This window comes from Lampris incognitus, chromosome 2 (assembly GCF_029633865.1).
Source record: "Lampris incognitus isolate fLamInc1 chromosome 2, fLamInc1.hap2, whole genome shotgun sequence".
Lineage (NCBI taxonomy): Eukaryota > Metazoa > Chordata > Actinopteri > Lampriformes > Lampridae > Lampris > Lampris incognitus.
The window spans coordinates 27,987,602-28,012,829 of NC_079212.1; the positions used below are offsets into that span (position 1 = coordinate 27,987,602).

The window sequence follows — 25,228 nt, forward strand, 5'->3', positions numbered from 1 at the left end:
TATTTGGGTTGCAACAGAGAAGGTCATTCAAGGCACTTAAGGAGGAGCTGGCACCTTAGCATATTTTGACGAGGATACGCCAACCAAAGTGATAGCGGACGCCAGTCCGGTAGGTTTAGGTGCAGTACTGGTTCAGAACCAACAGGGACAGGAAGTGCCAATATGCTATGTGAGTCGTAGTTTAACTGACTGTTAGAGGAAATACTCTCAGAGAGAGCGAGAGGCCCTAGCTCTTGTATGGGCTTGGGAGAGACTACAACCCTATGTGTATGGCCGAAGGTTTGATTTGATAACTGACCATAAGCCATTAGAAATAAAATACGGGCCCCAATCCAAACCTTGTGCCGGCGTAGAGAGGTGAGTACTTGGGCTACAGCCATAAAATTTTAAAGTGGTACATATCCCGGGCAAACAAAACATTGCCCACCAATTGTCATGACTGCTGGGAGAGACAGCTAAGCAAGAGCTCAGATGATTACGTGAGATTTGTAGCCATAAATGCCACCCCCAAAGCACTCACTACTAAAGAGGTGGAATAGGCCTCTGCAACCGATCCAGAACTAATTGAAGTATGGAAGGCAATCACAACTGGACATTTTGGAAACTGTAAAACCTATGCAGCAATTGTGAATGAGCTGTGAGTAGCGGGGTATCTAGTTCTTTGTGGAACACGTATTGTGCTACCCACAACTTTGCATGCAGGAGCCCTGGCGTTAGCACATGAGGGACATTTTGGGATCGTTGGGACTAAGCAACGTCTCAGGACCAAGGTGTGGTGGCCTGGCATGGATAGGGCAGCTGAAAAATACTGTAAAAATTGTCACAGCTGTCAGATAGTGGCCAGACCCAACCCACCTGAACCATTGCAACTGACAAACACCATTACCAGACGGCCCTCGGCAGGACTTGGCCATAGACTTAATTGGGTCCCTGCCATCCAATCACTACATTCTTGTAGTAGTTGATTGTTACAGTCGCTACTATGAGTATGACGTCATGACTTCCACAACAACAGAGAAGGTTATTGATAGATTAGAGTCTATCTTTAGCCGCCATGGTCTGCCTATCTCCTATAAAAGTGACAACAGCCCCTAGTTCAAGGTAGAGTTATTCGGAGACTTCTGTTTGAACAATGAGATTATACACCTGAAAACAACAGCAAAATGGGCTCAGGCTAAAGGAGAAGTTGAGCGACAAGATGCGTCCTTGATGAAGAGGATCAGGATTGTGCAGTCAGAAGTACTCGATTGGAAACGTGAGCTTAGAACATATGTGACCGTGTACAGGAGCATTGACCATGCCACAACAGGGAAAAGCCCAGCAGAGTTGCTCTTTAAACGCAAAATGAGAGGAAATCCGCCAGAGATCACAGAGTCACACGCAGACATGGAAGTGTGTGACTGGGACACGGAACAGAAGGGCAAGTCCAAACTGTACGCAGATGAATGGTGAAGAGCACAGTATTCAGAAGTGGACTTAGGCGACACAGTTCTAGTACGTCAGGAAAAAGTGGACAAGTTCGCTACCCCTTTCAATGAGACACCCCAGAAAGTCATAAATAAGACAGGGAATCAAGTAGTTGTAGAATCTCCAGAGGGAGCACACTACTCTAGAAACACTACATTTGTTAAAACATACCGAACCAATGGACCAACAGAATCACTCTGTGAGCAGGAGGACACAAAAGGAAGAGAGGACAGTACAGTGGACTTTGATACATGTACCGCTGTGACACAGACAGTACCCACTGACACTAACACGCCAGATATGACCAAAACAACCAGACCTCAAAGGGTTATCAGCTCCCTCACACCTCTGTGCGCACGCGTTTCCGATGGCCTCACGGTCTCACCATTCCACTTCTGACACCAATGTAGGGAATTCGGGGGGGGGGGGCAACTGGGAACCACCGCAGCGGGGACACGTACCCGGGTCTCCTGCACCACGAGCGACAACGTTGACCAGTTAATGTTAACCAGTTCCTGGCTGCCCCCCCCGGACACGTTGGTGTCAGAAGTGGGATGGTGAGACGGTGAGGCCATCGGAAGCGCATGCGCCTAGAGGCGTGAGGGAGCTGATATGCTGAAGCACGGGGATGCACTCCCCGAAGGGTGTGTGTGTGTGTGTGTGTGTGTGTGTGTGGGTGTGTGTGTGTGTGTGTGTGTGTGTGTGTGTGTATGTAACATGAACGTATAAATAGACTCGCTAGCCCTTGGCTAACGGGTCGGACCCTTTAGTCGACTGGTTAACGTTGTCACCCATGGTGCGGAAGACCTGGGTTCGCGTCCTGGCTGCGGCGGTTCCCGGCTGCCCCCTGAATTCGCTACAATATGGATGTGCCATGCATGACAACAGTTATATGGAATGAGGATTACCACAAAACACCGTTAATATCCAGTACCATCCATTACACGAACAACAATTTCGGTCTCGTTTCAAGGGCATTGTTTGCGGCTCCCTTCGAAGACAGTGTGTCAAAAAACAGGAGAGAACATCAGCAACTTGCTGTTTGGGAAACGCCACACGTTTGGAATAGACGCGTCACTGCTAGTTGGCCGTGTTGTGTTTGTTACACTGTGGAGCCAGCTGCCCTTATTTATTTTCATTTTTACCAGCTTAATAAAAAACTTTGTTGCAAAGCAGTCGATTCCTATTTCGGTTGCGTTTAATGGTGTAAAATTGATACATCAAAGTGTCTTGTATGAATGTGGAGGAGGAGAACAGAATAGAGGAGCACTACTCCTGATCGGTGCGTTAAAAGACAGGGAAACGTAAAACAACTTCAGCAAAACAAACGACTACTACTTTCGGCTGCTCCTGTTAGGGGTCATCACAGTGGATCATCCGTTTCCATTTCTTCCTTTCCTCTGTCACACAAGCCATCTACATGTCCTCTCTCACCACGTCCATAAACATCCTCTTTGGCCTTTCTCGTGTCCTCTCCCCTGGCATCTCCATATTCAGCATCCTTCTCCCAATATCTCTCCTCAACACATGTCCAAGCCATCTCAATCTTGCCTCTCTTGCCTTGTCTCCAAACCGTCCAACCTGAGATGTCCCTCTATTCTAATACACCGTTCTTAACCCTGTCCTTCTTCGTCACTCCCAATGAAAATCTTAGCATCTGCAGCTCTGCCACCTCCAACTCCGCCTGCTGTCTTTTCATCAGTGCCACTGTCTCCAAACCATATAACATAGCTGGTCTCATAACCACCTTGTATACCTTCCCTTTAACTCTTGCTGGTACCCTTCTGTCACAAATCATGCCTGACATTCTTCTCCACCCACTTCACCCTGCCTGCTCTCTCTTCTTCACCTCTCTTCTGCACTCCTTGTTACTTTGGACAGTTGACCTCAAGTATTTAAACTCATACATCATTGTCACCTCTGCTCCTTGCATCCTCACCATTCCACTGTCCTCCCTGTCATTCACGCATAGGTATTCCGTCTTGCTCCGACTGACTTTCATTCCTCTTCTCTCCAGTGCATACGTCCACCTCTCCAGGCTCTCCTCAACCTGCACCTTCGCTACAGATCACAATGTCATCTGCAAACATCGTAGTCCACGAAGACTCCTGTCTGATCTCGTCAGTCAACCTGTCCATCACCATTGCAAACAAGAAAGGAAATAAATATCAGCAAAACAAACAACATAGGTTCAAAAATAATTAGTCAAATAAATACAGTTTAATTTTGCTCTAGAATAGGTGTACTTATTGCACTGGAAGATCTGAAATTATTGCACTAGTATCAATGTACTAGAATGTAATGTATGTCCGTTATTACCGACAGGTATGCATCCCTTTATTAATAGTACACAGTAAAATGATGTGTTTTCCCTGCGGGACGGGAGAAGACAAAATCAATGGAATTCTACTGTGCGGGCCTGAATGGTCGGAATGTTTGTGTGTGCGGGCGGTTATGGTCAGAAATCCAGCGGGAGCGGGATTAAGAAAACAGTCCTGCGCAGGGCTCTACTCCCATGCGCTACGTCCACCTGGCGAAACTCCTCACTGTCAGGCGAAAAGGAGCGCTGGCAACGCCACGTATCGGAGGAGACGTGGTAGTCTGCAGCCTTCCCCGGATCGGCAGAGGGGGTGGAGCAGCGACCAGGATGGCTCGGAAGAGTGGGATAATTGGCCACATACAACTGGGGAGAAGAAAGGGGGGAATTTAAAAAAAAAAACAAATTTACAGTTTGACCATTTATGACTGCTAGGTAAACTCGTGAATTTTGCATTTTATCTGACATAAATTGTTCTTGTTTGATCGATCTCTCTCTCTCTCTCTCTCTCGCTCCCTCTCCCTCTCCCTCTCTCAGTCATTGGTTAAGTGGGATGGTAACAAGTTAGTTTGTGATCAGATTGGAGAGAAAAAGAACCGGGGCTGGACTCACTGGATTGAAGCGGATACACTGCATCTGGTAGGAATCTACTACTACTACTACTATTACTACTACTTCTACTTCTACTTTCGGCTGCTGCTGTTAGAGGGGTCGCCACAGCGGATCGTACGTTTCCATTTCTTCCTGTCCTCTGCACCTTTCTCTGTCTCACCAGCCACCTGCATGTCCTCTCTCACCATATCCATAAACCTCCTCTCCTCTTTTCCTCTTCCCTGGCAGCTCCATATTCAGCATCTTTCTCCCAATATGCCCAGCATCTCTCCTCCACACAGTTCCAAACCATCTCAATCTTGCCTCTTGCTTTGTCTTCAAACCGTCCAACCTGAGCTGTCCCTAATATACTCGTTCCTAATCCTGTCCTTATTCATCACTCCCAATGAAAATCTTAGCATCTTCAACTCTGCCACCTCCAGCTTCACCTCCTGTCTGCAGTCACATGGGATTTGTAGTGTCATGTTAACAACAGCCAATAAAATGTCACACTAATGTTTTTTGTTAATTTGATAAACATATTCATTTTTTTATTTGCCCTATTTCCTACAGGAACTGTACTGTGAGGGACAGGTCTGCAAGAAAACGTTTAAGAAAAATGTGAATGAATGAAGATCAATCAATCAATAAATCAATCAATCAAGTTGTATTTTATAGCGCTTTTGTAGCTGCAACAGCCACTCAAAGCACTTTACAGTGAAAGCTTGCAGAAGAAGTTTGATAAAGACAGATATGATGTTTTTAGTCCAATACTCTGAACCCTGAGTAAAGCGACTAGGCTAAACAACAACTCTGGGATCGATAACATGATTTGACTTCTGAACATCCAGTCACCATGAGGAAAGTCCAAATTGCACTACAGAACAGGCCAATGGTATATGGATTTAAACCAATAAGTGACACTACTGACTATATTTCAGCAAGATTCTGGTGTTGCTTGAGGTTCAGAGCAGAAGAATGACACTCAAAATTCACAAGCTGAAACCCCAGATGTAATTCACATAAAAGTCTTCCATGGGCTCTTTGATGTTTATAAAATCTTGTTGCTTAGTTTTCAGAGAAAATTAAGTCTCTTATTTTTCTTCTTTTTTTCACGCCGTGGCTTGTGCTGTCCATTTGACCTCTGTAAGCATTTTCTGAAAGCAAATGCCTCACCTGTAGTGAAATGTGTATATGTCCAGCAATTTTGAGAAAGGATTTTATGAGCTATTTGGAAGTTAGTGTGGTTATATGTTAAATTTTCTGCAATAAAAGTGTTGAAATAATAGCCTGTCCTTTAGTCTTATTGGCATCTGGACACTGCTTGGCATCCTGCGCATCATATTCTTCTTAAATTTTACAAGTCCATTATAATTCTGTTTATCCTCTTTCAGTGTTGCATTGTGTAAATTGTGTAAACAGGACATCCATTGCACGTTGTCCGTCTTGGGAGAGAGATCCCTCTGTTGCTCTCCCTGAGGTTTCTTCCTATTTTTTTTCTCCCTGTTAAAGGTTTTTTTTTAAGGGAGTTGTTCCTTATCCGATGAGAGGGTCTAAGTCTAAGGACAGGATGTTGTGTTGGTGTAAAGCCCACTGAGGGATATTTGTAATGTGTGCTATTGGGCTATACAAATAAAATTGACTTGACTACCTGTAATTGTGTAAAAAAAAGAAAAAGAAAAAAAAGTTTAACTTGCTACAGTATAGTCCCTTATTGCAGCAGCGATGTAGTTGGGTCCTTTTTGCCGGTTGCTGGATTGGAGATGTTTTTTTTTCACACCATAATTATCGCCATTTAGCAACCCTATACCGTACTGTTCTTCACAAAGACATAATTAAATAATTAACACAGAAATAGGCATGAGCGGAATTTAAGTGTTCATACCCCAAAATTACAACCCATTCGGAAACAATTACCTACAAGTTTATTAGAGAAAACAATGTGTCTTTTCATCACTACAATAAGATTTTTATGAAGATGGACGGACGGATGAGAGACGCACACTGGCTGCAATGATGCGCTTGGGTAGTATTCAGTCACGTGATACACAAAACCAAAATGGCCGGTCTTGTGTTATGACGTATAATAGCTAGGTACTTTTCTATTTGTTTCGTTCTTGCTAGAAAACAACCGAAGGACAGATACTTTGGAGGAGCCGTCTCTGTCGACCATCCTCGCGGCGGCTTACTAACTTTTACCTCGAAGACAATCAACACTGACACCTTTTAGTTCAACGAGTTAGACTATGCACATTCGGTTCTACTAGCGGGCTAGCTAGCTGGGTCTGGCTGGCAGACGTCAAGACGGTTGTTGAGAATAAAATAGCTAATTTAGCTACGATGGAGGAGTTAAGTGCCGATGAGGTGAGCTGACAACTGTGCCATATGCTTTTTTTAAACGGCTACCAGAGAGAAAATTGTTTTTCGATTCTTAATTGTGCTATTTATTAACCCATTCCGTTCCTTCCCGGCTTCAACGCTATCCGTTTTCGGTGCGAGGTTAGCTAGGCTTCTGCAAAAGCTAATGCTAGCGTTGAGTGGCGAGCTTGGTTTATAAATTAAAATGTTTAACGACTCCATGGGAAATGGCACATTTTACTCGACAGTATGCTTAACAGTTTGTCAACCTCTAACGTGAACCGCAACAGAACAAAATAGGTCATACGTTGTTCTTTGAGAGTAAGAAACATTTGTGGGTGGTGTTTTTGTGCCAACATTACTGTTGTGTACAGTTAGCTTGGGCACAGGAACATAAGTTACAAGGCATGTATAACATGTCACATGGCTAACGTTGTTTAATATACAGAATCCTGACATTTGTTAGTGACATTCCGAGGGAAGGCTTTGCTTGCTGGGTTTGGTTAACCTGCCTGCCTGCGCGATGCTAACCTTTGTAAAGGCAGTTTTGCTATGCGTTAGCCATAAATTAGCTAGCGAGGCGACTCAGCATAAAAAAAAACCAGAGTGGGCCACCGTTTTGCAATCAACTCTTTGGCCAGGTGTGTGGTGACTTGATACTTGTCACTAAACTCCGACTTGTATCTTATAAACCACAGTCATTCTAAAGACATCCGCATTAACTCGACCAGTGAATTGCTACCATGGACGAATGGGGAAAACTTAAGTTTTCTTGCTTACCAACTGCTTTGGGTTCGCTAGTGGGGACATTTCCCCCTTTGTCTGTACTAATGCTGCGTCTGTCAATCAGGCAGGACACTATGACACTTAAATATCACCCCAAATTGATGACGAAATATTTATGTGGTAAATTATGTTTACTCTTTTGGAAGTTAAATATACAAATAAAATTGACTTGACTTGACTCTGAGAAGTATAACCTCAGTTAACTGAACCCTACATTTTATATGATGTCAACAAACAGGGCTTACTGGGACAGCAACTTTCCCAAAGTAGCCCAAGAATGTGGCAACACTTCTGGCCGCTATAAATTAGAATACTGCTGTTAACAGTGTAATCTGTTTTTGAAGCTCTTATATAACAACTGTGTAATACGATATACTTAACATACTGCAGTCAGTGTCCTTGATGTACATGAAAAGTGTCAGCACAGTTGAATTTGGCTCCAATAAAATGTTAGATGCTGTACATTCACATTCATTTCAGATTCGCAGAAGACGACTGGCCAGACTGGCAGGAGGACAGTCGTCCCAGCCTAGCACCCCGCTCAGCACCCCCCTGACATCCCCTCAGAGAGAGACTCCACCTGGACCCCTCCCTGGACCTTCAGGGGCTCCATCTCAGCCCCTGCCTCCAGCTGCCTCGCAATCCTTGGGGCTCAATGTCCACAGTGGGACTCCTGCCACATCCCCCATGGGCGCCTCTGGTATGAACTCAGTCACAAGTATTGGGATGTGGGTCAGTTTCTTTAAATGCCTTCATTGTTTCATTCTTAAATTGTATTTTTGTTGGCTGATGCTGTGCTTCAAAACTATGTTTGATTGAGGTTCAAGAGTATGTAGCGTTTTTTTTCCAAAGCAAACTTTATGACCTGATTTCACCAATTTGTACATTTTCAACTGGGCAGGGGAAAACTATATACTGAAATCATTTTGTGTTTAGTTGGAACAAAATCCTGCTGGGTACATGGCTGGGTACAGAAAACTATGTAGGGCTGCCAAGTTAGCCCTAATGTCTAGTCAGAATGCATAAAATGTATAACGGCTCAAGCCAGCTGTCTTTAGTTGCAATCTCAATGCAATTTCTTTTTGCATGGCCTTAGCCTAACCCAAACATTCCTATTCCAGTTAGATCAATCCTGGCTTGGCATAATCTCAGAAGCTTGGAAGACAAACAGCCCTAGTAACCTTAGATTGAAAGCATTTAAAGGAAAAGTAACCTTGGTATTTGAACAGCCAAAGGCAGTCATGTGCACTGAATGCTGTCATCAACAAAAACAACAGTAGCAACTTATTTGTGTTAACCAACATCACTAGTTAAAATCTAATGCAGGCTTTGTGATGCAGAGTTGGAAACGATGTTTTCACTCACAGACACTGCTCTAGAAATGGCACTACTGAGCCATGAATATGGATGAACACTATAACAATCTACTAGCATTGTTTGTTACTCATCTATGTGGCTTCTTTGGCACAATAGACTACGTTTTAGTATTGCTTTACAATAGGACTTTTGATACTGAGCTATGATATCATTTCTTCATTTTTTTAGGAGTTAACTTTCTTCCTTAGTGTTTTTGGCATGTTAAACTCCTAAAAGTATCTTGCTTTGGCATACTTAAAATAATTATAAGTTGCTATGTTTGTCTGAATAAATGCTTGGTTATGAGGCAATGTTGTTCCACAACAAGGAAGAGAGTTTTAGTTTCTTCCCTCTCATCCACATTAAGGTTAGGACTCTAATCAGCTTTGTCTCTACATAGGTGCAGAAATGGCACAGCACACCATGCGGAGTTCAAGAGCACAAATCTGAGCCTGTGTGAACCTAATGTAATTGTACAACATATGAGGGCTCTGTAGCAAAATATAAAACCTGAATAGGCTGTGATATTAGTTGTGTCGTTGCTGGAATGCTCCGGACAATTATTACTGGGGAAAATTTTGCTTATTTCAAAATGTAGTAAATGCTCTCTCTGCACCCTTTTTGGATTTAAGCCAAATTAGCTGTTCTCTGCATCTTTAAGTTTTCTATTTGGATGAGTTTTTATGACATAAATTGTGGTGCCCTCTGTACTCACTTGTTGTCATTTTGTGTAGGCTATTCACATCAACCAGATTACTGTTAATGTAGTTGATTTTTTTTCTCTCATGCCATATGCATTTTCAGTGTTTGTTAAAAAAAATGTAATTTGCCCTGAAATCTGGTACCTATGACAAGTTTAAAGTTGATTTTTGCACAGCTTTAATTGGAGATTAAAATCTGTTTTTGTAATGGTTCCTACTCAAGAGGCCATCATTTGACACTTGCTGTTTACTTAAAGCTTGAAGATTTATCCATGTTATGTTCAACTGTTTGCACTTTGGCCCACATTTATTTGTTGAATTTTTCTGTCTCAGGGGTGGCATATGGCAGTCAGAGCAGTGAGGGTGTGAGTTCCCTCTCCAGCTCCCCATCCAACAGCCTTGAGACTCAGTCCCAGAGTTTGTCACGGTCCCAGAGCATGGACATTGATACCGCCTCCTGTGAAAAGAGGTGAGGATCTCCCTAGTAGAGAATAGTCTATTGTTTAGCTCTGCAAGGGCTTGTTGTTTAGTCCTGTTCAAAGATAATGTACCTTTATTTCCTTGCACTAAAGGCTCTGTTTCAGAAGTCTCTGCTGGGACTTACAATCATTTTCTTTCATGTTTTACTTGCAGTGATGTCTTGTGCCAATACACTGTAGTCACAACTGCTTTGTTGACTTTTACTGTGAATCTTAATACAGATTCCCACAGTGCTAAGGTTGGAGAAAAAGGAATTATCCTTTGAATCATTGTTTCTAAAAGTCAATCTGACCAGTCAAGTCTGCCTCTGATAAGTGGGTCTTTTTTAGTGTTTGAAGCATGTCTTCATCAAAATCCCAGCATTGTATCACGGCCACATACCTTAGTTCCTTTAACACAATATAATTGTGAAAGTTTGTGATCGTACTTCCAGCCCACATAAATGTGCCAGGATCATTACATACTCTCATTTGTCAGGCCATTGGTCTCCGACCATGTGGCATTAAGAGTCATGTGCTTCATTTGCAGTAGATATGCCAGCCAATTTCACTGAATGATTTTCCTTTCTCTGGCTGAAGATGTGTTCATCAGCGAGACCTAGACCCTGAAGATATAAGATTTGAGTTTGGCTATGGAGTTAAAGGAGAATAAGATCTCTGACAAGGACGTGGTCAAAATCCCTTCAGTGAGATCACTGATTTTGACCATTGAACTTATTTTTATTATCTTTTTAGTTATTTAATTCTTTTGAAACCAGGTATAACCCATCAATATTTGCATTTTTTTCCCTCAAGTGAAACTTTGGCCAATACAGAAGCACTGTATAAATTTGCAGATAGATTTGTGGGAATCACACATAATAACATTGTATAAAACTACAGGAGTGCTCAGTGGAGTGCAGATCTCTCTTATGCATTCAGAAGTGTATGTATCTCCGCTTCTCCCTACACACCCACACAGACAGATGGAAAAAAAACTGTTTTTCCTGCCATTATAAGACACTTGTACAGCATCCAAGTCGATTGAATGGGAAATATGAAAAAAAAAGTTTTTAATAAGCAGTGCTCAAGCTAAAAAAAAATCTACCTAACAAAAACATTTTGCCTGTCAGTCTGTGGATGTGCGGACCCTCGCACGAAAGTGACCAAGTGTAATTTAAGAGATCAGGCTATCATGATTTCAAAGCCCTTATTAGAAGACTTCAAATATGTTAAACCATCGCGTTTATATACATACACACACACACACACACACACACACACACACACACACACATATATATATATAAAATGAATGAAGGCGAATGGATGCTCTGCTGATTGACTTTCATTCATTCTAAAGTAATAAAGCAACAGTAAGGCCCAATTTATACTCCAAATGTCGGCTAGCAGACAGATGTCTCGACAATTTTGACGTCATGAAAGACACTTTGTGTCTCCCAGGGCTGTCGTGTACACGACACATTTTCTTATGTCGCTTAGCTGTGATTGGATAGTTGGATTGAAGGGATGAGGCGTTCGAGCGTTGCCATGGTTTTGCTTGAGAGCGTTGTTTACATTACGCGCACTCATTCATAAAAAGAACACTCGCTACTGTTTACAACACAGCGCGTGACGCGAAACGTTTCCATAGATACCAGGAGACAGTCAGCGACATTGCGACAAGCATAAATGCAACAACTCGAGAGACACTTTTTTGTCTGCCGGGAGACATTTGTCTGCTAGCCGACATTTGGAGCATAAATTGGGCTTAAGGAAACATGGCTCAGCATGGGAAATATTTTATTGTAGCTACTGAGATGATATCCAGCTGTGACTACAATTAATCCTACTCTTGAAATTGTATTTTTATAGTGGAGTTTTAACTATGGCACTTCTGCATGGTGGCGGGGTAAATAAGGCAAATTATTTTTGGTTCATTCAGTGTTCCCCCAGTTCTCCTGTGCTGAGATCAGCAGTGAATGATTTGCTGGCTTGTGAAATTCGATTGACTTCTCATTTACTTTTAAGACTCATACCTGATTACATAATGTTTTGGTTTTGACACTATCGCTACCTGCCGATCTGACTCAACAGTAGATGTGAGTCGCGCATGCGCATGGTTGACTTGGATCAGGCAGTGACAGAGAGCAGCGTTGGTTGAGCGAGCTAGAGTGAATGAGGAGAGCGAGTGGTGATAGCGAGAACAAACATTTTTCGAGGGTTTTTAATCACTGTAACACAAGAGGTTCTTCATCATACAGTCATAACTGCATAAAAAAATTCAGGCTGATAGGTCCAGTAGTTTGCGAGATTAGCTGTAGACAGACAGACAGACACACACACACACACACACACACACATGCGCATGACCAAATGCATCGCTTAGTGGAGATAACATTATTTTGCATGAACCCACCCTGTGGATGTCAGTCACCGCTCCTGGTGACATTGTATCGCATGTGTTGTGTTTCATGTATGTATTGAAAGTACGTGTTGATGCTTGTCAATTGGGGATGAATAAAGTTAATTGTATTAAATTGAACAACTAAAATAAAGTACAGTATGAGTGCTAAAAAAATAAAACAAAAGTAAAGGAGAGAGGACACAGGCCACATCTTGCTTAAAGCGTTGAATTATTGTTTAATTCATTTCACACAGACCTTGTTCTCAAACTCATTAAGAGTCCCCAGTTCCTTCACTTTCAAGGCTCTCTGCAGAATATTTTAGATAGATAGATAGATAGATAGATAGATAGATAGATAGATAGATAGATAGATATGTGTGTGTGTGTTTTTTTTTTTTTTCAAATTGTGGATACCGAACAAGATGTCTATCTGTTTGTAACCAAGCATGTCCCAGGTGGATGTAGACTCAGGGATAGAGAACATGGAGGTGGAGGACAGCGATCGCAGAGAGAAGAGGAACTTGGCTGAAAAGGTAAGTGACAATGCCTATAAATAAACGGAGCCTCCAGGGTTGACTGCAGATCCTGAAAATATTTTAGGCTGTCTTCAGCCTTTTCGTTTAAACTTTTGGCATAGAAGTTTTGTATATATGTAGTTGCTCATAGCATTTAGTCTTGCAGGCCTATATTACAATAGATCAAAAGTTGGTTTCGTTTTCACATTTGACCTGAGAAACTGCTTTCATAACTCTGGCTGACAGCAGTTAAGAATGGTCTTACAATGTAGCAGGTGTAACTTGTAGACTTCCAGGTCTCTTTCCGCATTGTCTTGGCAATACTTGGCCCACTCTACTGAAATAAGTAGATCTAAAGGAAGTTATAGGGTTTGTACTCAAAGGTTATTTGGGACTTTCCTTAATTGCCATAGAAACAACAGCAAATATAAATAAATAAATAAATAAAATCAATGAACCTTTTCTTTTCTAGGAACATTGCACAACAGAATAATTCTTGCATCACTCATTCTGGCTGGGTTTGGTATTCACCCATAGATATTTTTATCTCTGCTCTGCTCTCCAATTTAAACTGCTGTAGATCTCAGTCAACCCCATGCCTTTGTCCATTTGTGTCTGCCTCAGGAATCCTCTGCCAACTCAGATGTCTCTGAAGAGCAGGCTCTGCAGCTCATCTGTAAGATCCTCCGCGTGTCCTGGAAAGACCAGGACAGGGATGTCATCTTTCTCCCCTTGCTGGCAGCAGAATTCCACCAGAGCCCTAAAGATGGTGGGTCACGAATACATGAAAGTCATGGAGGTGTTAGGCAAGCCTATTGTTTTCTGCCAGCTAACCACATCTAATGATTTTGGTGCCTGGAATGACACAAGGTTTTGTTTACGACTGCCATTAGATCTGCTGATTTGGGTGTGAGTTGACAGCTGTCTGTTCTTCCTTTCCTGTAGTATATGCTGACTTCAAAGACCTGATTGGCCAGATTCTGATGGAGGTCCTCATGATGTCCACCCAGTCGCGTGATCATAACCCCTTTGCCAGCCTGACCGCCACCTCTCAGCCAATTTCAGCTGCCAAATCTAATGACAACCATCTGATACTGATGCAACCTTCCAGCCAGGCCAGCAGCCCCATGGCTCCCTGTGCAGGGTCCTTTGGAGCCAGTTCTCTGTCCAGGCAAGTACATAAAAATTCCGACCGACATTTGATCTGCAGATTTGGGAGTAAGTAGGTTAGTGTTTACCAGCCAATCAAAGCTATGGGCCCACTTGGGTCACTTTGACATCCTCTAAGATGCTCTTGATTTAAATTTTTTAAATTTAGCCAGTGAGTATCCAAGAAGGTCTCTCTTGTGTGTCCCAGTTTTTTTGTTGAATGATATTGCAAAATATTGTGTTGTTGCTAGTTGATTTTTCAGCTAGTGTCCAATCAACATTGTCCACAGTTTGTATGGGTGTAGTCCACACCCGATGGCTTTGAATGCAGCCAGGATGACATCCCCATCTCACCCTACCCCAAGTACACCCTCGATCCCATCCACTGCCCCTTCTCCACAATTCGTCGTGCCCCCAAGCCCACCCGTCACCACAATTCCCCCAAGGCTCTCCTTAAACCCTCCAACTGCCCCCATTACAATCTCCCAGCGCTACCGGCCCTATTCTGTCACTTCCCCCTGGGCTGCTCCCACCTCACCTAGTCCAGGGCACAGGGGAGCCAGTCTCTTTGGGCCATCCCCTAGCTCTGCTGGGCTCCCTGTACCCCCCAACACCCCAGCCCCTCTGCCACCTCCCAGCCCCATGTCCCTTCCCTTCAGCTCCCCCAGGCCTCGCCCCCATCCCACCTCCATCCCTCTGCCCATGGTGCCTCCCTCGCCCAGATCAAGTGCCCGACGAACTGCCTTCTCTGCCCGGATCCCACCTTCTAGGTACCTCATCTGTATGACAATGTGTGGTGCTCCTGCCGGCAATGGTACTAAAACATTAACCTCTGGTGTGGCCCAAGCGGGACTGAACCTCCAAAGAAATGTGACTTGAGTTGGGTGTGAATTTAAAAAGTTGGCAACTTATCATTTGGCCATCTCTCAGTTCAACACTGGTCTGCTTCTCCTAGATAATTTACACTTTAGGCCTTCAGCTGATGCAGTTATCCAGAATGACTTACAGCTGCTACTTGCTTGATCATTCTTATTAATTCTAACCCTCTTCAAATGATTATGATTGCTATATTTTGACCAGTTTGACTAGATCTCATTTGCAGCAGAATGCCCTGGCAAATGACAGAAAGAATGGAGAGTATTTCATACATACTTACTGAAGGTATGACTGATGTGTTCTGCGATGACTGTTTATGAAACCCACAGTGCTGGTATTCGCTGAAAGATGGATTAAATGAAATGCCCAGACATGTCTTATCTCACAGACAAATGGCACTGATGAATCATTGATTAAATTTGCATAAGAACTAGTCTCCTAACAAGTTACCGTCACTCCTGCATCCTTTTCTTTAGTGCTCCCTTCTTTCCTGCCTGCTTTTTCTTGTGATCTGTCTCTTTTACATAATTTTACATGTTTTTCCACCTCCTTTCTTTCTTGCCATCCTCATGGATCATCTTTCTTTTCCTCCATTCCTTCCCTTCTCCTCCTGCCTTTTTTCCCCCCATCATGTCAGCCCCCTCTCCTTCCTGTTCTATGCCCTCTCCGACATGTCTCAGGACAGCAGTGATGAAGAATCAGAGGAGGAGGAAGATTTTGCAAGGGTTCAGTTTGGGTCCAGGTACACCGCTGCACGGTGTGTGTGTGCGTGTGTGTTTTTGCACTCAGTGGTGGGCCTGCTGCATGCTTTAGTCAGTGTGGTCAGGTGGCTTACCACTAACAATCGTGAACAAACACTCTAGCGTGGGCAGAAAGGTTGATTTTGAAGGGTTGGGGTCAAATATCTTATGACCATTAATGGATTTGACCCCCAATTAGATCTTTGCTAATATGATCTAATAAAGAAATCTTTTTTTGATATCTTCATCTGGTAGGAGGTAGTTCAGAGGGGCAAGAAACCGCAAGTTCCCTGTACCCCTGCTCCATGGTGCAGAAACCCCAAAGAATCCATGCACTTTAATGGTGAATTAAATGATGGCAACATATCAAATAGCCATTATTTGCATAAACTAAATTTAGGGGATGTTGCAAATATATATTAAAAAAAAAATTAAGACAAGACATATGGATATGAGGAAGTTGGCAAAGAACTCCTCCATAGAGGGTTACAGTTTGCAGTTTAGTGTAATATAAAAATGTGGTGATAATAATATGTAATAACAATATAATAAGAAAAATAAATAATGATATAATATACTTGGATTATGGTTTGGAAATTCCCCTTTCAGGGCCACCAGGGTGGTCAGAGCCCTTGGGCAGCTACATAATCAGCACCCAGGGATCCAGTCTTGATTCATTGTCTACATCAAGGACTTCTCCAGAACAACAGAAAATTGCTCCTATGGGGTTTGAAACTCTCCAACTACAAGGCTTCCTGTCCACCCCAAAAACTGAGGTGGAATCCCATTATTGTGCTTCGATCGTGCTATTGGATTCTTAGAGAACTTATCCACTATAGTGACAGAGCATTTCTAAACTACTTATGGTGTGTTTATGGGAAGAACCCACTGCTGTAAACATGAACTGTGTGTGTTCCTGTCACAGCCTTCATTCATGAAGCCTTTGGATTTTAAGTATAGAATGGATCAGTAGGTTTGAACTCTGCCTGTCCTTGATTTTCTTTTCTTATGTGTAGCTGACATGGAGAAAGCAGTTTGAATATCTTGCTGCTCCAGCTTTGTGGTTGTGCATTGCCATAAAGTGAAGTGTCTAGGCTGAGCTCGGCTGAGATTAGAACACTTAGTATCTCTGTTATAAGCCGCTCACAGTCAAAGTTCAACTTTATTTTTTATTCAGTCACAACTTTGGCACGCACACTAATTTAACTGAATGTTTCCGGATCCAATTGACTGATTTGCATTTTTTTTCTGTGCCTCTGAATTCAGAGAGGAGGCAATCTGTCACATTCACTGACATGGAATTACTCAAGAATATAGACTGAATTTTGCTTTCAGCTTCAGAAACATTTGTAACTTGAGGCAGAACTGATATCCACACAGTTCCTGCTCAATGTGGGTAAATAACAAAACTAATAGCATTTTAGCCTGAGGATTGCTGTGGTATGAAGCAGCTCACATACTCTGTCTTGTCTCACATACTGATGTCTGGCTTTTAAAGTTGACAACTAAAACCCAAAGAGAACCTGTAACTATGTCATTTGTCGGTTAAGTGGTGCCAAGAGGATCCTGTCATATGATTCAAATAGCAATTGAAGAGTATTTGCTGATGTGTAATACTTCTATGCTTTCTTATTTTTAGAGCCCACCACTGAGATGCAGCCTCCGTTGCAAATCCATTACTAACTGCTTATGTTTCTCTCAGGATCACTGGAAGAGCGCTGCTTGTTAATCAAACATCTCTCATTGCTCAGTGCCCCAAATTCGTGTTTTCCCATTGTGTTTTAACAAACCCTCCTTTTTTTTTTCTTCCTCCCTCTTTGTTTGCCCCTGTGTCTCCCTCTCTCTAGTCTGGGTGGATCTGGAGGAGGAATGTCCTGTGATTCCACCAGTGACCGTTTTACCATTGAAGCGTGCAAAGAGACTGAGATGCTGAACTACCTCATAGAGCGCTTTGACAGTGTTGGCATGGAGGAAAGGAAAGCTCCCAAGGTAACTGGCTGGCTGCTGAGGCAGTCCAAGCAAATATATGTCCAAATCATTTTTAAGATGATTTTATTTAAAGCATTATATACTAATTTTGTCTCCTCAGTGAAGCAGAAAAAAAAATTGTTTCAAGAATACATCTTATTAATAACAGGGAGATGCAAGGCAATTCATGCTTAGAAATATGAGCAAAAAATGCTTTTTCAACTTGCTCAGCATAGTATCTAAGATTGCTAAAAAGATGTCCTGTGCAGAAAAGTAAAACTTATCATCTGTGCTTATTTTGGTATCAAAATAGACCAGCCTCTGCCCAGTAGGCCTGGAGGTAAGATGAGGTTTTGCTCTGTTTAGGACACAGTGATTCAGCAGAATATGAAGAGGTCTGCAGTGACTTTGACAAACATAACACCTCTGCACGCCTCTCTGTCCTCCCTTCCTCCTCCTCTCGCTTTCAGATGTGCAGCCATCCCAGTGTCAGCCAGCTTCTCAGCAACATACGCTCGCAATGTATTTCCCATGCTGCCCTGGTCCTGCAAGGTGCCCTCACCCAGCCCAGGTCAGCAAGCCACTCTGCCAGCCAGCCAGAAAGATATCTTAACAACCTTGACAGTTCACTGATTTTTGGTCATTAACCAGTTATCCCCCCCCCCCTTCATTATATATGGTGAACATTCTGTTCCTTTTCCTTTTTCCTTGTAGAAGTCTCCATAGCAACCTCTCGTTCACCTTGCCCCCACATACACACACGTACACACACAACACTTTGTTTTGTGTTACATTGAGTCTCTCCATGTCACCTCCACACAGGAACCCTCTTCAGCAATCTCTGCTGGTACCTTACTTGCTGTGCCGGAACCTTCCGTATGGCTTCATCCAAGAGCTTGTTCGCATTACCCATCAGGAGGATGAGGCCTTCAAACAGGTGGGCGGCACAGATAGCCCCAAGTGCCAATTATGTGATTCCAACCAAATTAAAAAGCATATGAAAAAAGCTGTGAATATGAAAATATTGGTGCAAACTTAAAAAAAAACAAAAATCTAAAATGACATAAAATCCATCAAGGTGAACATGAAAATTTTGCAGAAACGTTCACAGGAAATTGGAATTTACAAGATGGTTGTGAGATCAGCTATGTTATATGGTTTTGAGACAGTGGCACTGAAGAAAAGACGGGAGGCGGAGCTGGAGGTGGCAGAGTTGAAGATGCTAAGATTTTCATTAGGAGTGATGAAGGACAGGATGAGGAATGAGTATATTAAGAGGGACAGCTTTTTTTTGTTTGTTTTTTTGGATTCCCCCCCCCCCCCCTTTTTTTTTCTCCCCAATTATACCCAGCCAATTACCCCACTCTTCTGAGCCGTCCCGGTCTCTGCTCCACCCCCTCTCTGCCGATCCAGGGAGGGCTGCAGACTACCACATGCCTTCTCCGGTACATGTGGAGTCACCAGCTGCTTCTTTTCACCTGACACTGACGAATTTCACCAGGGGATGTAGTGTGTGAGAGGACCACGTTATTCCCCCCAATTCCCCCTCCCCCGTGAAAAGGCGCTCTGACCGACCAGAGGAGGCACTAGTGCAGCAACCAGGACACATACCCACATCCGGCTTTCCACCCGCAGACACTGCCAATTGTGTCTGTGGGGATGCCCGACTGAGTCGGAGGTAACACAGGGATTCGAACCGGAGATCCCCTCCATATTGGTAGGCAATGGAATAGACCACTATGCTCCCTGGACAGCCCCCTGTTTGTTGCTCAGTTCAATACAAAATATGCAACAGTGCAGTTACCAAAACATTCATGAACGAACTCTGACGTGATTCCATACTTGAGTAAATTCAAAGTCAGGGTTCAGCTTTTGTCCGACTCTTTCTTGTTTACTGCCTTTTTCTTCGTTGAGAACTATCTCAATAAATTCATCTGAAGCATAGCACTTTATTTCACTAAAGTTCTTGCTAATCAAACAGTGATGTATCAGATTTCAAAGTTGGATCATCGTACCTTACTAGCTATCTATTGACTGATGTAGACCACTCACACTACAGCTATTAGGGGTGGCAATCTCTGTGTTGTCTCTTTCTGACACCCGCGCTTATATTTCCTACGGAAAACAGTCAAAATAAACCACTGCAGATGGCACATCATCTACAGCATGTCATTTATGCTCACATTGAGTCTCGCTCTTCTCTGTTAGTGATTATAATCATTTGAAAAAGATTTTCCACAGTTTCTGCTCATTTTTATGGGTTTTTTTTTTTTTGTGCCCGAAAAACTGGATATCTACTTTTTCTTTGCCCTTCAGCAGGGCAACGGGGTGTATTGACCATGTATAGACCAACACAGAGGGACATTTTCATGAGGGTACGAGAACATTTGATGATCTTAAGGAATATATGTTTTAGGTGTTTGACAGCAGCCTCGTGTGTCTAAACCAATGAAAAAGCATAGCCAATAAACTTAGTTTTTGTGTAGAAAATATTTCTTTCTTTCTCAGAGCACTTAGAAATCATCACTGGTGTGTCAGCTGTATTGGGACAATGTGCTGTGCATGGTGCAGTTTTTCCATTCTGTGTGTTGACTGACTGCAAAGTGTTGCCTGACTGCAAAAAAACACTTGTGCATGGATCAGAGAAGGAACACCTGGGATGAATTACCTTAACTGCACCACTGCTGACAGTCGCTTTTAAAAGTATTGATTGCAAAACAGCCTAGACTATCACATGAGACTATTTTACTTTATAGTAAAGTCCTTTTGAAAATAGCATTGCTGTGGTGGGTGCTGTTCTTATTGTAGCAACCCACCACAGTGAAATATACAGAGGGGAAACCCAGGTAGTGCCTAAATAGTTCTATGTATATCAGCACAAGGCTAGTACACCAATGGACTGGCAGATTGCGCTTCATCACATTAAGGTTTAATCTCCATAAGAAAATTACTGAAGTCCAAATGTAAACAGACGTCAGTTCTACCAACAATGTCAACTTGCCACAATGATGAGTCTTGCATCACCTGTTTATTGGATGCCCAAACTTAACGTGATAGACAGTATTCTGCTAATAGGGCTGGACTCTTCGATCTGGGTACATATGTGATTCCTAGAATACAAGACCAGCCCTGAAAAGGGACTCCCTTTCAATCTTCTTTGCTCAGTTGCTTCCATTTTGAGGTATATGTTTACCTCGCAGCCCTGGAACGGTGAACCAGAATGTGGTCCAAATTTCTACCAGGGGGGTGTACCGATCCGCATAGGAGATGTTGATGTGGCTTGTAAATGAGTCTGGTAAATCTACTGACATGAATGACATTTTCCTCTGTTTATCTTGACATTTCAGATCTTCATCCCCATCCTTCATGGTCTGGCTCTGACAGTGAAAGAATGTTCCTTTGACAGTGACAATTTTAAATACCCCCTCATGGTAAGGAGATCCATGTCCCTGGCCTTAACTACCAGGCAGAGGATGTGACTTAATGTTGTCACAGTTACAGGAGATATGGACCTTAATGTGCTTTTCTAAATGCTGTGTCACACACCATAGGACAGCCTGTTTAGCTGATAGACAACCCCAGACATTGACGTGTGTGTGTGCGTGCACACGCACGCATGTGTGAGCATGTCTAAATGTATAATGGATTGTCCTCCCTATGCTGCTTTTTATATGGGCAGGGTTTGCTGATGAATCGTTCATTTGTTTGATGAATTTATCTGCAAAACTTGAGTTGGTCACATTGTCAAACTATAAGACTGGAAAATCTCATGATCTAGCATGGTAACTCTAAATTTGATGTAGCAGAGTAATTACGAGATGTACATTTTTTCGCAGTTGTTTTTGTATCGGATTACTACAGGCCAAGCTTTAACATTGTAATATGAGCACCTTTTACAGAAAGAAAAGTAAACAATTGGATATTTATTCCATAGAAATGTATTTTATCAGATTTGAATCTTCAAGTTCTAAAAAGCGAACTTCAAATTTAATTTTCTCAAATTAAATCAGACAAGAGCCCTCTTTTGATGGTCAAACATATTGTCTGTTACTTTAAAACAATACTTAAGTACCCCTGGTTCAGAGAATTTTTCAGGTGAAGATCCATTTGTAATGTTTGTCTGTTCTCTTTCCACAGGCATTAGCCGAACTCTGTGAAATCAAGTTTGGAAAGACTCACCCAATGTGCAATCTGGTTAGTGTGCAGGAGCATAGCTTGGCATACATTTTAAAACTTTGCTTTCCCAGAACCAGTAAACTAGACTGTGTTACATTCACACAACCCACCTATCCATTCACAACACAAAATGTTTGGCCTGCTCAGTTTTCTTGCTAAAGCAATGAAGGGATCATCCATAAACAAGTCAGTATGCGTAGTATAATATCCTCAGCTACTGGCTCTCTTAAAGAAAATAGTTGTGCTATGCAAATACTTAACCTGAAATCTTCAGCTTGACATGGTCTGACCAGCTTGACAGCAGCAACATAGGATTGTGCTGTGTTTTATTTATTCACGACTCTTCCCCCGGTACGTCTGGAAGAATGTGCCAGTAGGACTTGGTTTATTTTTAATATAGCAACAATCCTTTACATCCTGTCATTGAATTTGAGGGTGCAGAAGCTCCTTTGCTTTGTTAACCATTTGGTAATGACTTGGTTTAGATATTTCAAGCTATTTCATAATTGGTGGATGGAGCCAGCTCTACATTCAGGTCACACTATAAATATTACATTCCATGCAGTGACAAATAAAGTTCAACTTATCTTTTGATCTTGTATTTGATATTTTCACTCATAGTTACTTAAAGCAGTGAACCATTAGAAGTTCAATATTTATCTGACACATTTTAACAGATTGCTGTCAGTGGTGTTTTCAGCATTATTTCTATTGAAAGCCTCCCTATGGACAGACCACAGTTAAGCACAATGCATTAAAGTAAATGAAATATCTACAAGGTTTTTGCTTTTTTACTATAAATGCTAGCGAACTGATCTGAGAACTTACTGATCTGTGAATATACAGCCTACTGTCTTTTGCGTCTCTTTGTCTTACGACCTTATCTGTAGATAACGTCGCTGCCCCTATGGTGTCCCAAGCCGCTGAGCCCTGGCTGTGGTAGAGAGCTCCAGAGACTGTCCTACATGGGTGCTTTCTTCAGTCTGTCTGTCTTTGCTGAGGATGATGTGAGTCTTGAAACTCATATGTGTCGCATACTCAAAGTGCTAAACACTGGTTCTGGCAAAAGGTGGGCACAAAACTGCCTTTGAACAGTGGGTATTGTAGCATATTTTGAAAATGGGAGTTTTCAAAATGTGCATCCTTTAACTTACTCTATTAAAACTGAAGAGATTTGAAATGAGATATTTGATGTAAATTTAATATGGGTGTTTAAATTCTTATTTTTTAACTAATATTTATATTTAGATCATTTTTAAAGATTAATATGTGACTTGTTTTGCTTTGTCCACAGACCAAAGTGGGAGATAAGTACTTCTCAGGCCCAGCCATTACCATGGAAAACACTCGAGTTGTCAACCAATCCTTGCAGCACTATCTGGAGTCAGCAAGGGTGTGTTCTATCTCTGTCCTCTATTGCTTTACTTTTAACAAAATGAAGAATAACTTCACCTGATTAAAATTTTTAAATTCCTTCCTCATCAGGGTGACCTGTTCAAAATCCTTCACAACATCTTACTGAATGGAGAAACACGCGAGTTGGCTCTTAATTACATGGCAGCTCTAGTCAACTGCAATATAAAGAAATCCCAGATGCAGGTGAGACACAGAAAAAGCTATTCTTTCGACTTTTCAGAGAGTACTTACGGCATTTCCACATGTAACTCACTTAAAAAAGTCTGCGCCTGAGAAAGGATTCTTGTACCAAATTATCCACTCAGGTAGTTTAACGTTGCTCAATATCAAGCATACCTTTTGTTTAAAGGTTGACCAAAAATGCAGAAATTTTCATATGGTTGAATGTAGTGTGGGTTTGCAGCTGGATATATTAATTTCTTTTAGCATGCTAACTAGCTACAAAAGAGAAAGTTTGGCAATAAGATGCAGGTTCATTGTCCTACTCAGTAACATAGTTAATTGCACCATGCCATAATTTCCTCATTTTTGTTTGGATTTGCTCAAAATTGCCTCCACACCATTATTGGTCTGTACCACATTCTGGTTGGAAGTGGATCAATTGTGCTCCTGAGTCCACATGGAGTGTTCAAGTGTTCAACATGTGCCAAAAAGTTCATACAGTCTGCGCCAAAAAAATGGTGCGAAAGCCACTTAAAATTGATCCTTGTTCTGGGTTACCTCTTCATTATTTCCTCAACGCACCAACAACATTTCAGAAGTTGCCTTTGTAGTTAACAATTATTTTATAGTACTTAGTTAGTGACAAAATAACTTTTGTGAATTAGTTACGTAATGACAGATTTAATTAACAACAAATTTGACTGTAGGAACATCTCAGTGTGCAAGTGTGTATGTTTCAAAACTCGAAGGAGTTCGGCTTTGCTACATATAATTTCAATTTCTCATTATCATATGGAGCTGCCAGGGAAGAGGAAAAGAGGAAGGCCAAAGAGGAGTTTTATGGATGTGGTGAGGAAGGACATGCAGGTGGCTGGCTTGACAGAGGAAGATGCAGAAGACAGGAAAGAGATGGAAATGGATGATCTTGCTGTGGTGACCCCGAATGGGAGCAGCCAAAAGTAGTAGTAGTAGTAGATTATCCTGAAAATTTGATTCTCCTGAACACAGTGGATTTGAATGAATAATCCTCTGCTGTATACTCTCAGAAAACTAAAGAGCATGTGTCAGGGATTCCCCCATCTGTGCTTTGTCCTCCATTACAAAGTGGCATCGCCTGTTACATTGTAGCTCACTTATTCTTGTTTGACCCTTTGTCTCCCAGACTGATGACAAGCTGGTTTCAACAGACGGCTTCATGCTGAATTTCCTGTGGGTGCTGCAACAGCTGAGTATGAAGATCAAGCTGGAGACAGTTGACCCCTACTACATTTTCCACCCACGTTGCCGTCTTGTGGTCAGCCCAGAGGAGACCCGCCTTAAGGCCACCATGGAGGAGTTGAAGAGTTGGCTGGCAGAGCTGCGTGAGTCACAAAAAGCATCATGCTAAACAAATCCTGGGAAGATTTATTGTTAATAAATCAAATCAAATCAATTGTATTTGTATAGCCCAATATCACAAATTACAAATTTGCCTCAGTGGGCTTAACAGCAACACAACATCCTGTCCTTAGACCCTCTCATCGGGTAAGGAACAACTCCCTAAAAAAAACCCTAATAACCTTTTGTAACATCAACAGCTATAGTTATTACAGGTCATGCTAGATGAGCTTCATCTTTCAGTTTCCATCTGAATTGTGCTGTGCCTTTGTTGTATGTGTTGAGTGTTAAAGTCCTATTGGAATGATATCTCCTTTCCATTAACCATTGACATTTTGAGATTTGGAAAACTTGGTTTCTTTCATGCCAAGATGCTATTTAAAAACTTAACCATCTTGATTTGATTCA

The 25,228-nt window shown here is 42.1% G+C and overlaps 2 protein-coding genes across 2 annotated transcripts in view; both read left to right on the top strand.

The window, feature by feature from the left end:
- rbp7a (retinol binding protein 7a, cellular) overlaps positions 1-5,615 on the top strand; it is a 30,146-nt gene extending 24,531 nt beyond the window's left edge. The window contains 2 exon segments of the mRNA XM_056299160.1: positions 4,322-4,423; positions 4,949-5,615. Of these exon segments, the coding sequence (XP_056155135.1) occupies positions 4,322-4,423; positions 4,949-5,008 (162 nt within the window). The 3' untranslated portion in view covers positions 5,009-5,615.
- Positions 5,616-6,442: 827 nt separating this feature from the next.
- ube4b (ubiquitination factor E4B, UFD2 homolog (S. cerevisiae)) overlaps positions 6,443-25,228 on the top strand; it is a 35,223-nt gene continuing 16,437 nt past the window's right edge. The window contains exons 1-15 of the mRNA XM_056272790.1: positions 6,443-6,739; positions 8,000-8,219; positions 9,910-10,045; positions 12,887-12,974; positions 13,581-13,725; positions 13,902-14,127; positions 17,569-17,710; positions 18,160-18,260; positions 18,512-18,626; positions 21,037-21,120; positions 21,827-21,883; positions 22,756-22,872; positions 23,160-23,258; positions 23,351-23,464; positions 24,606-24,804. Of these exons, the coding sequence (XP_056128765.1) occupies positions 6,716-6,739; positions 8,000-8,219; positions 9,910-10,045; positions 12,887-12,974; positions 13,581-13,725; positions 13,902-14,127; positions 17,569-17,710; positions 18,160-18,260; positions 18,512-18,626; positions 21,037-21,120; positions 21,827-21,883; positions 22,756-22,872; positions 23,160-23,258; positions 23,351-23,464; positions 24,606-24,804 (1,867 nt within the window). The 5' untranslated portion in view covers positions 6,443-6,715. The remainder of the gene's footprint in view (positions 6,740-7,999; positions 8,220-9,909; positions 10,046-12,886; positions 12,975-13,580; positions 13,726-13,901; positions 14,128-17,568; positions 17,711-18,159; positions 18,261-18,511; positions 18,627-21,036; positions 21,121-21,826; positions 21,884-22,755; positions 22,873-23,159; positions 23,259-23,350; positions 23,465-24,605; positions 24,805-25,228) is intronic.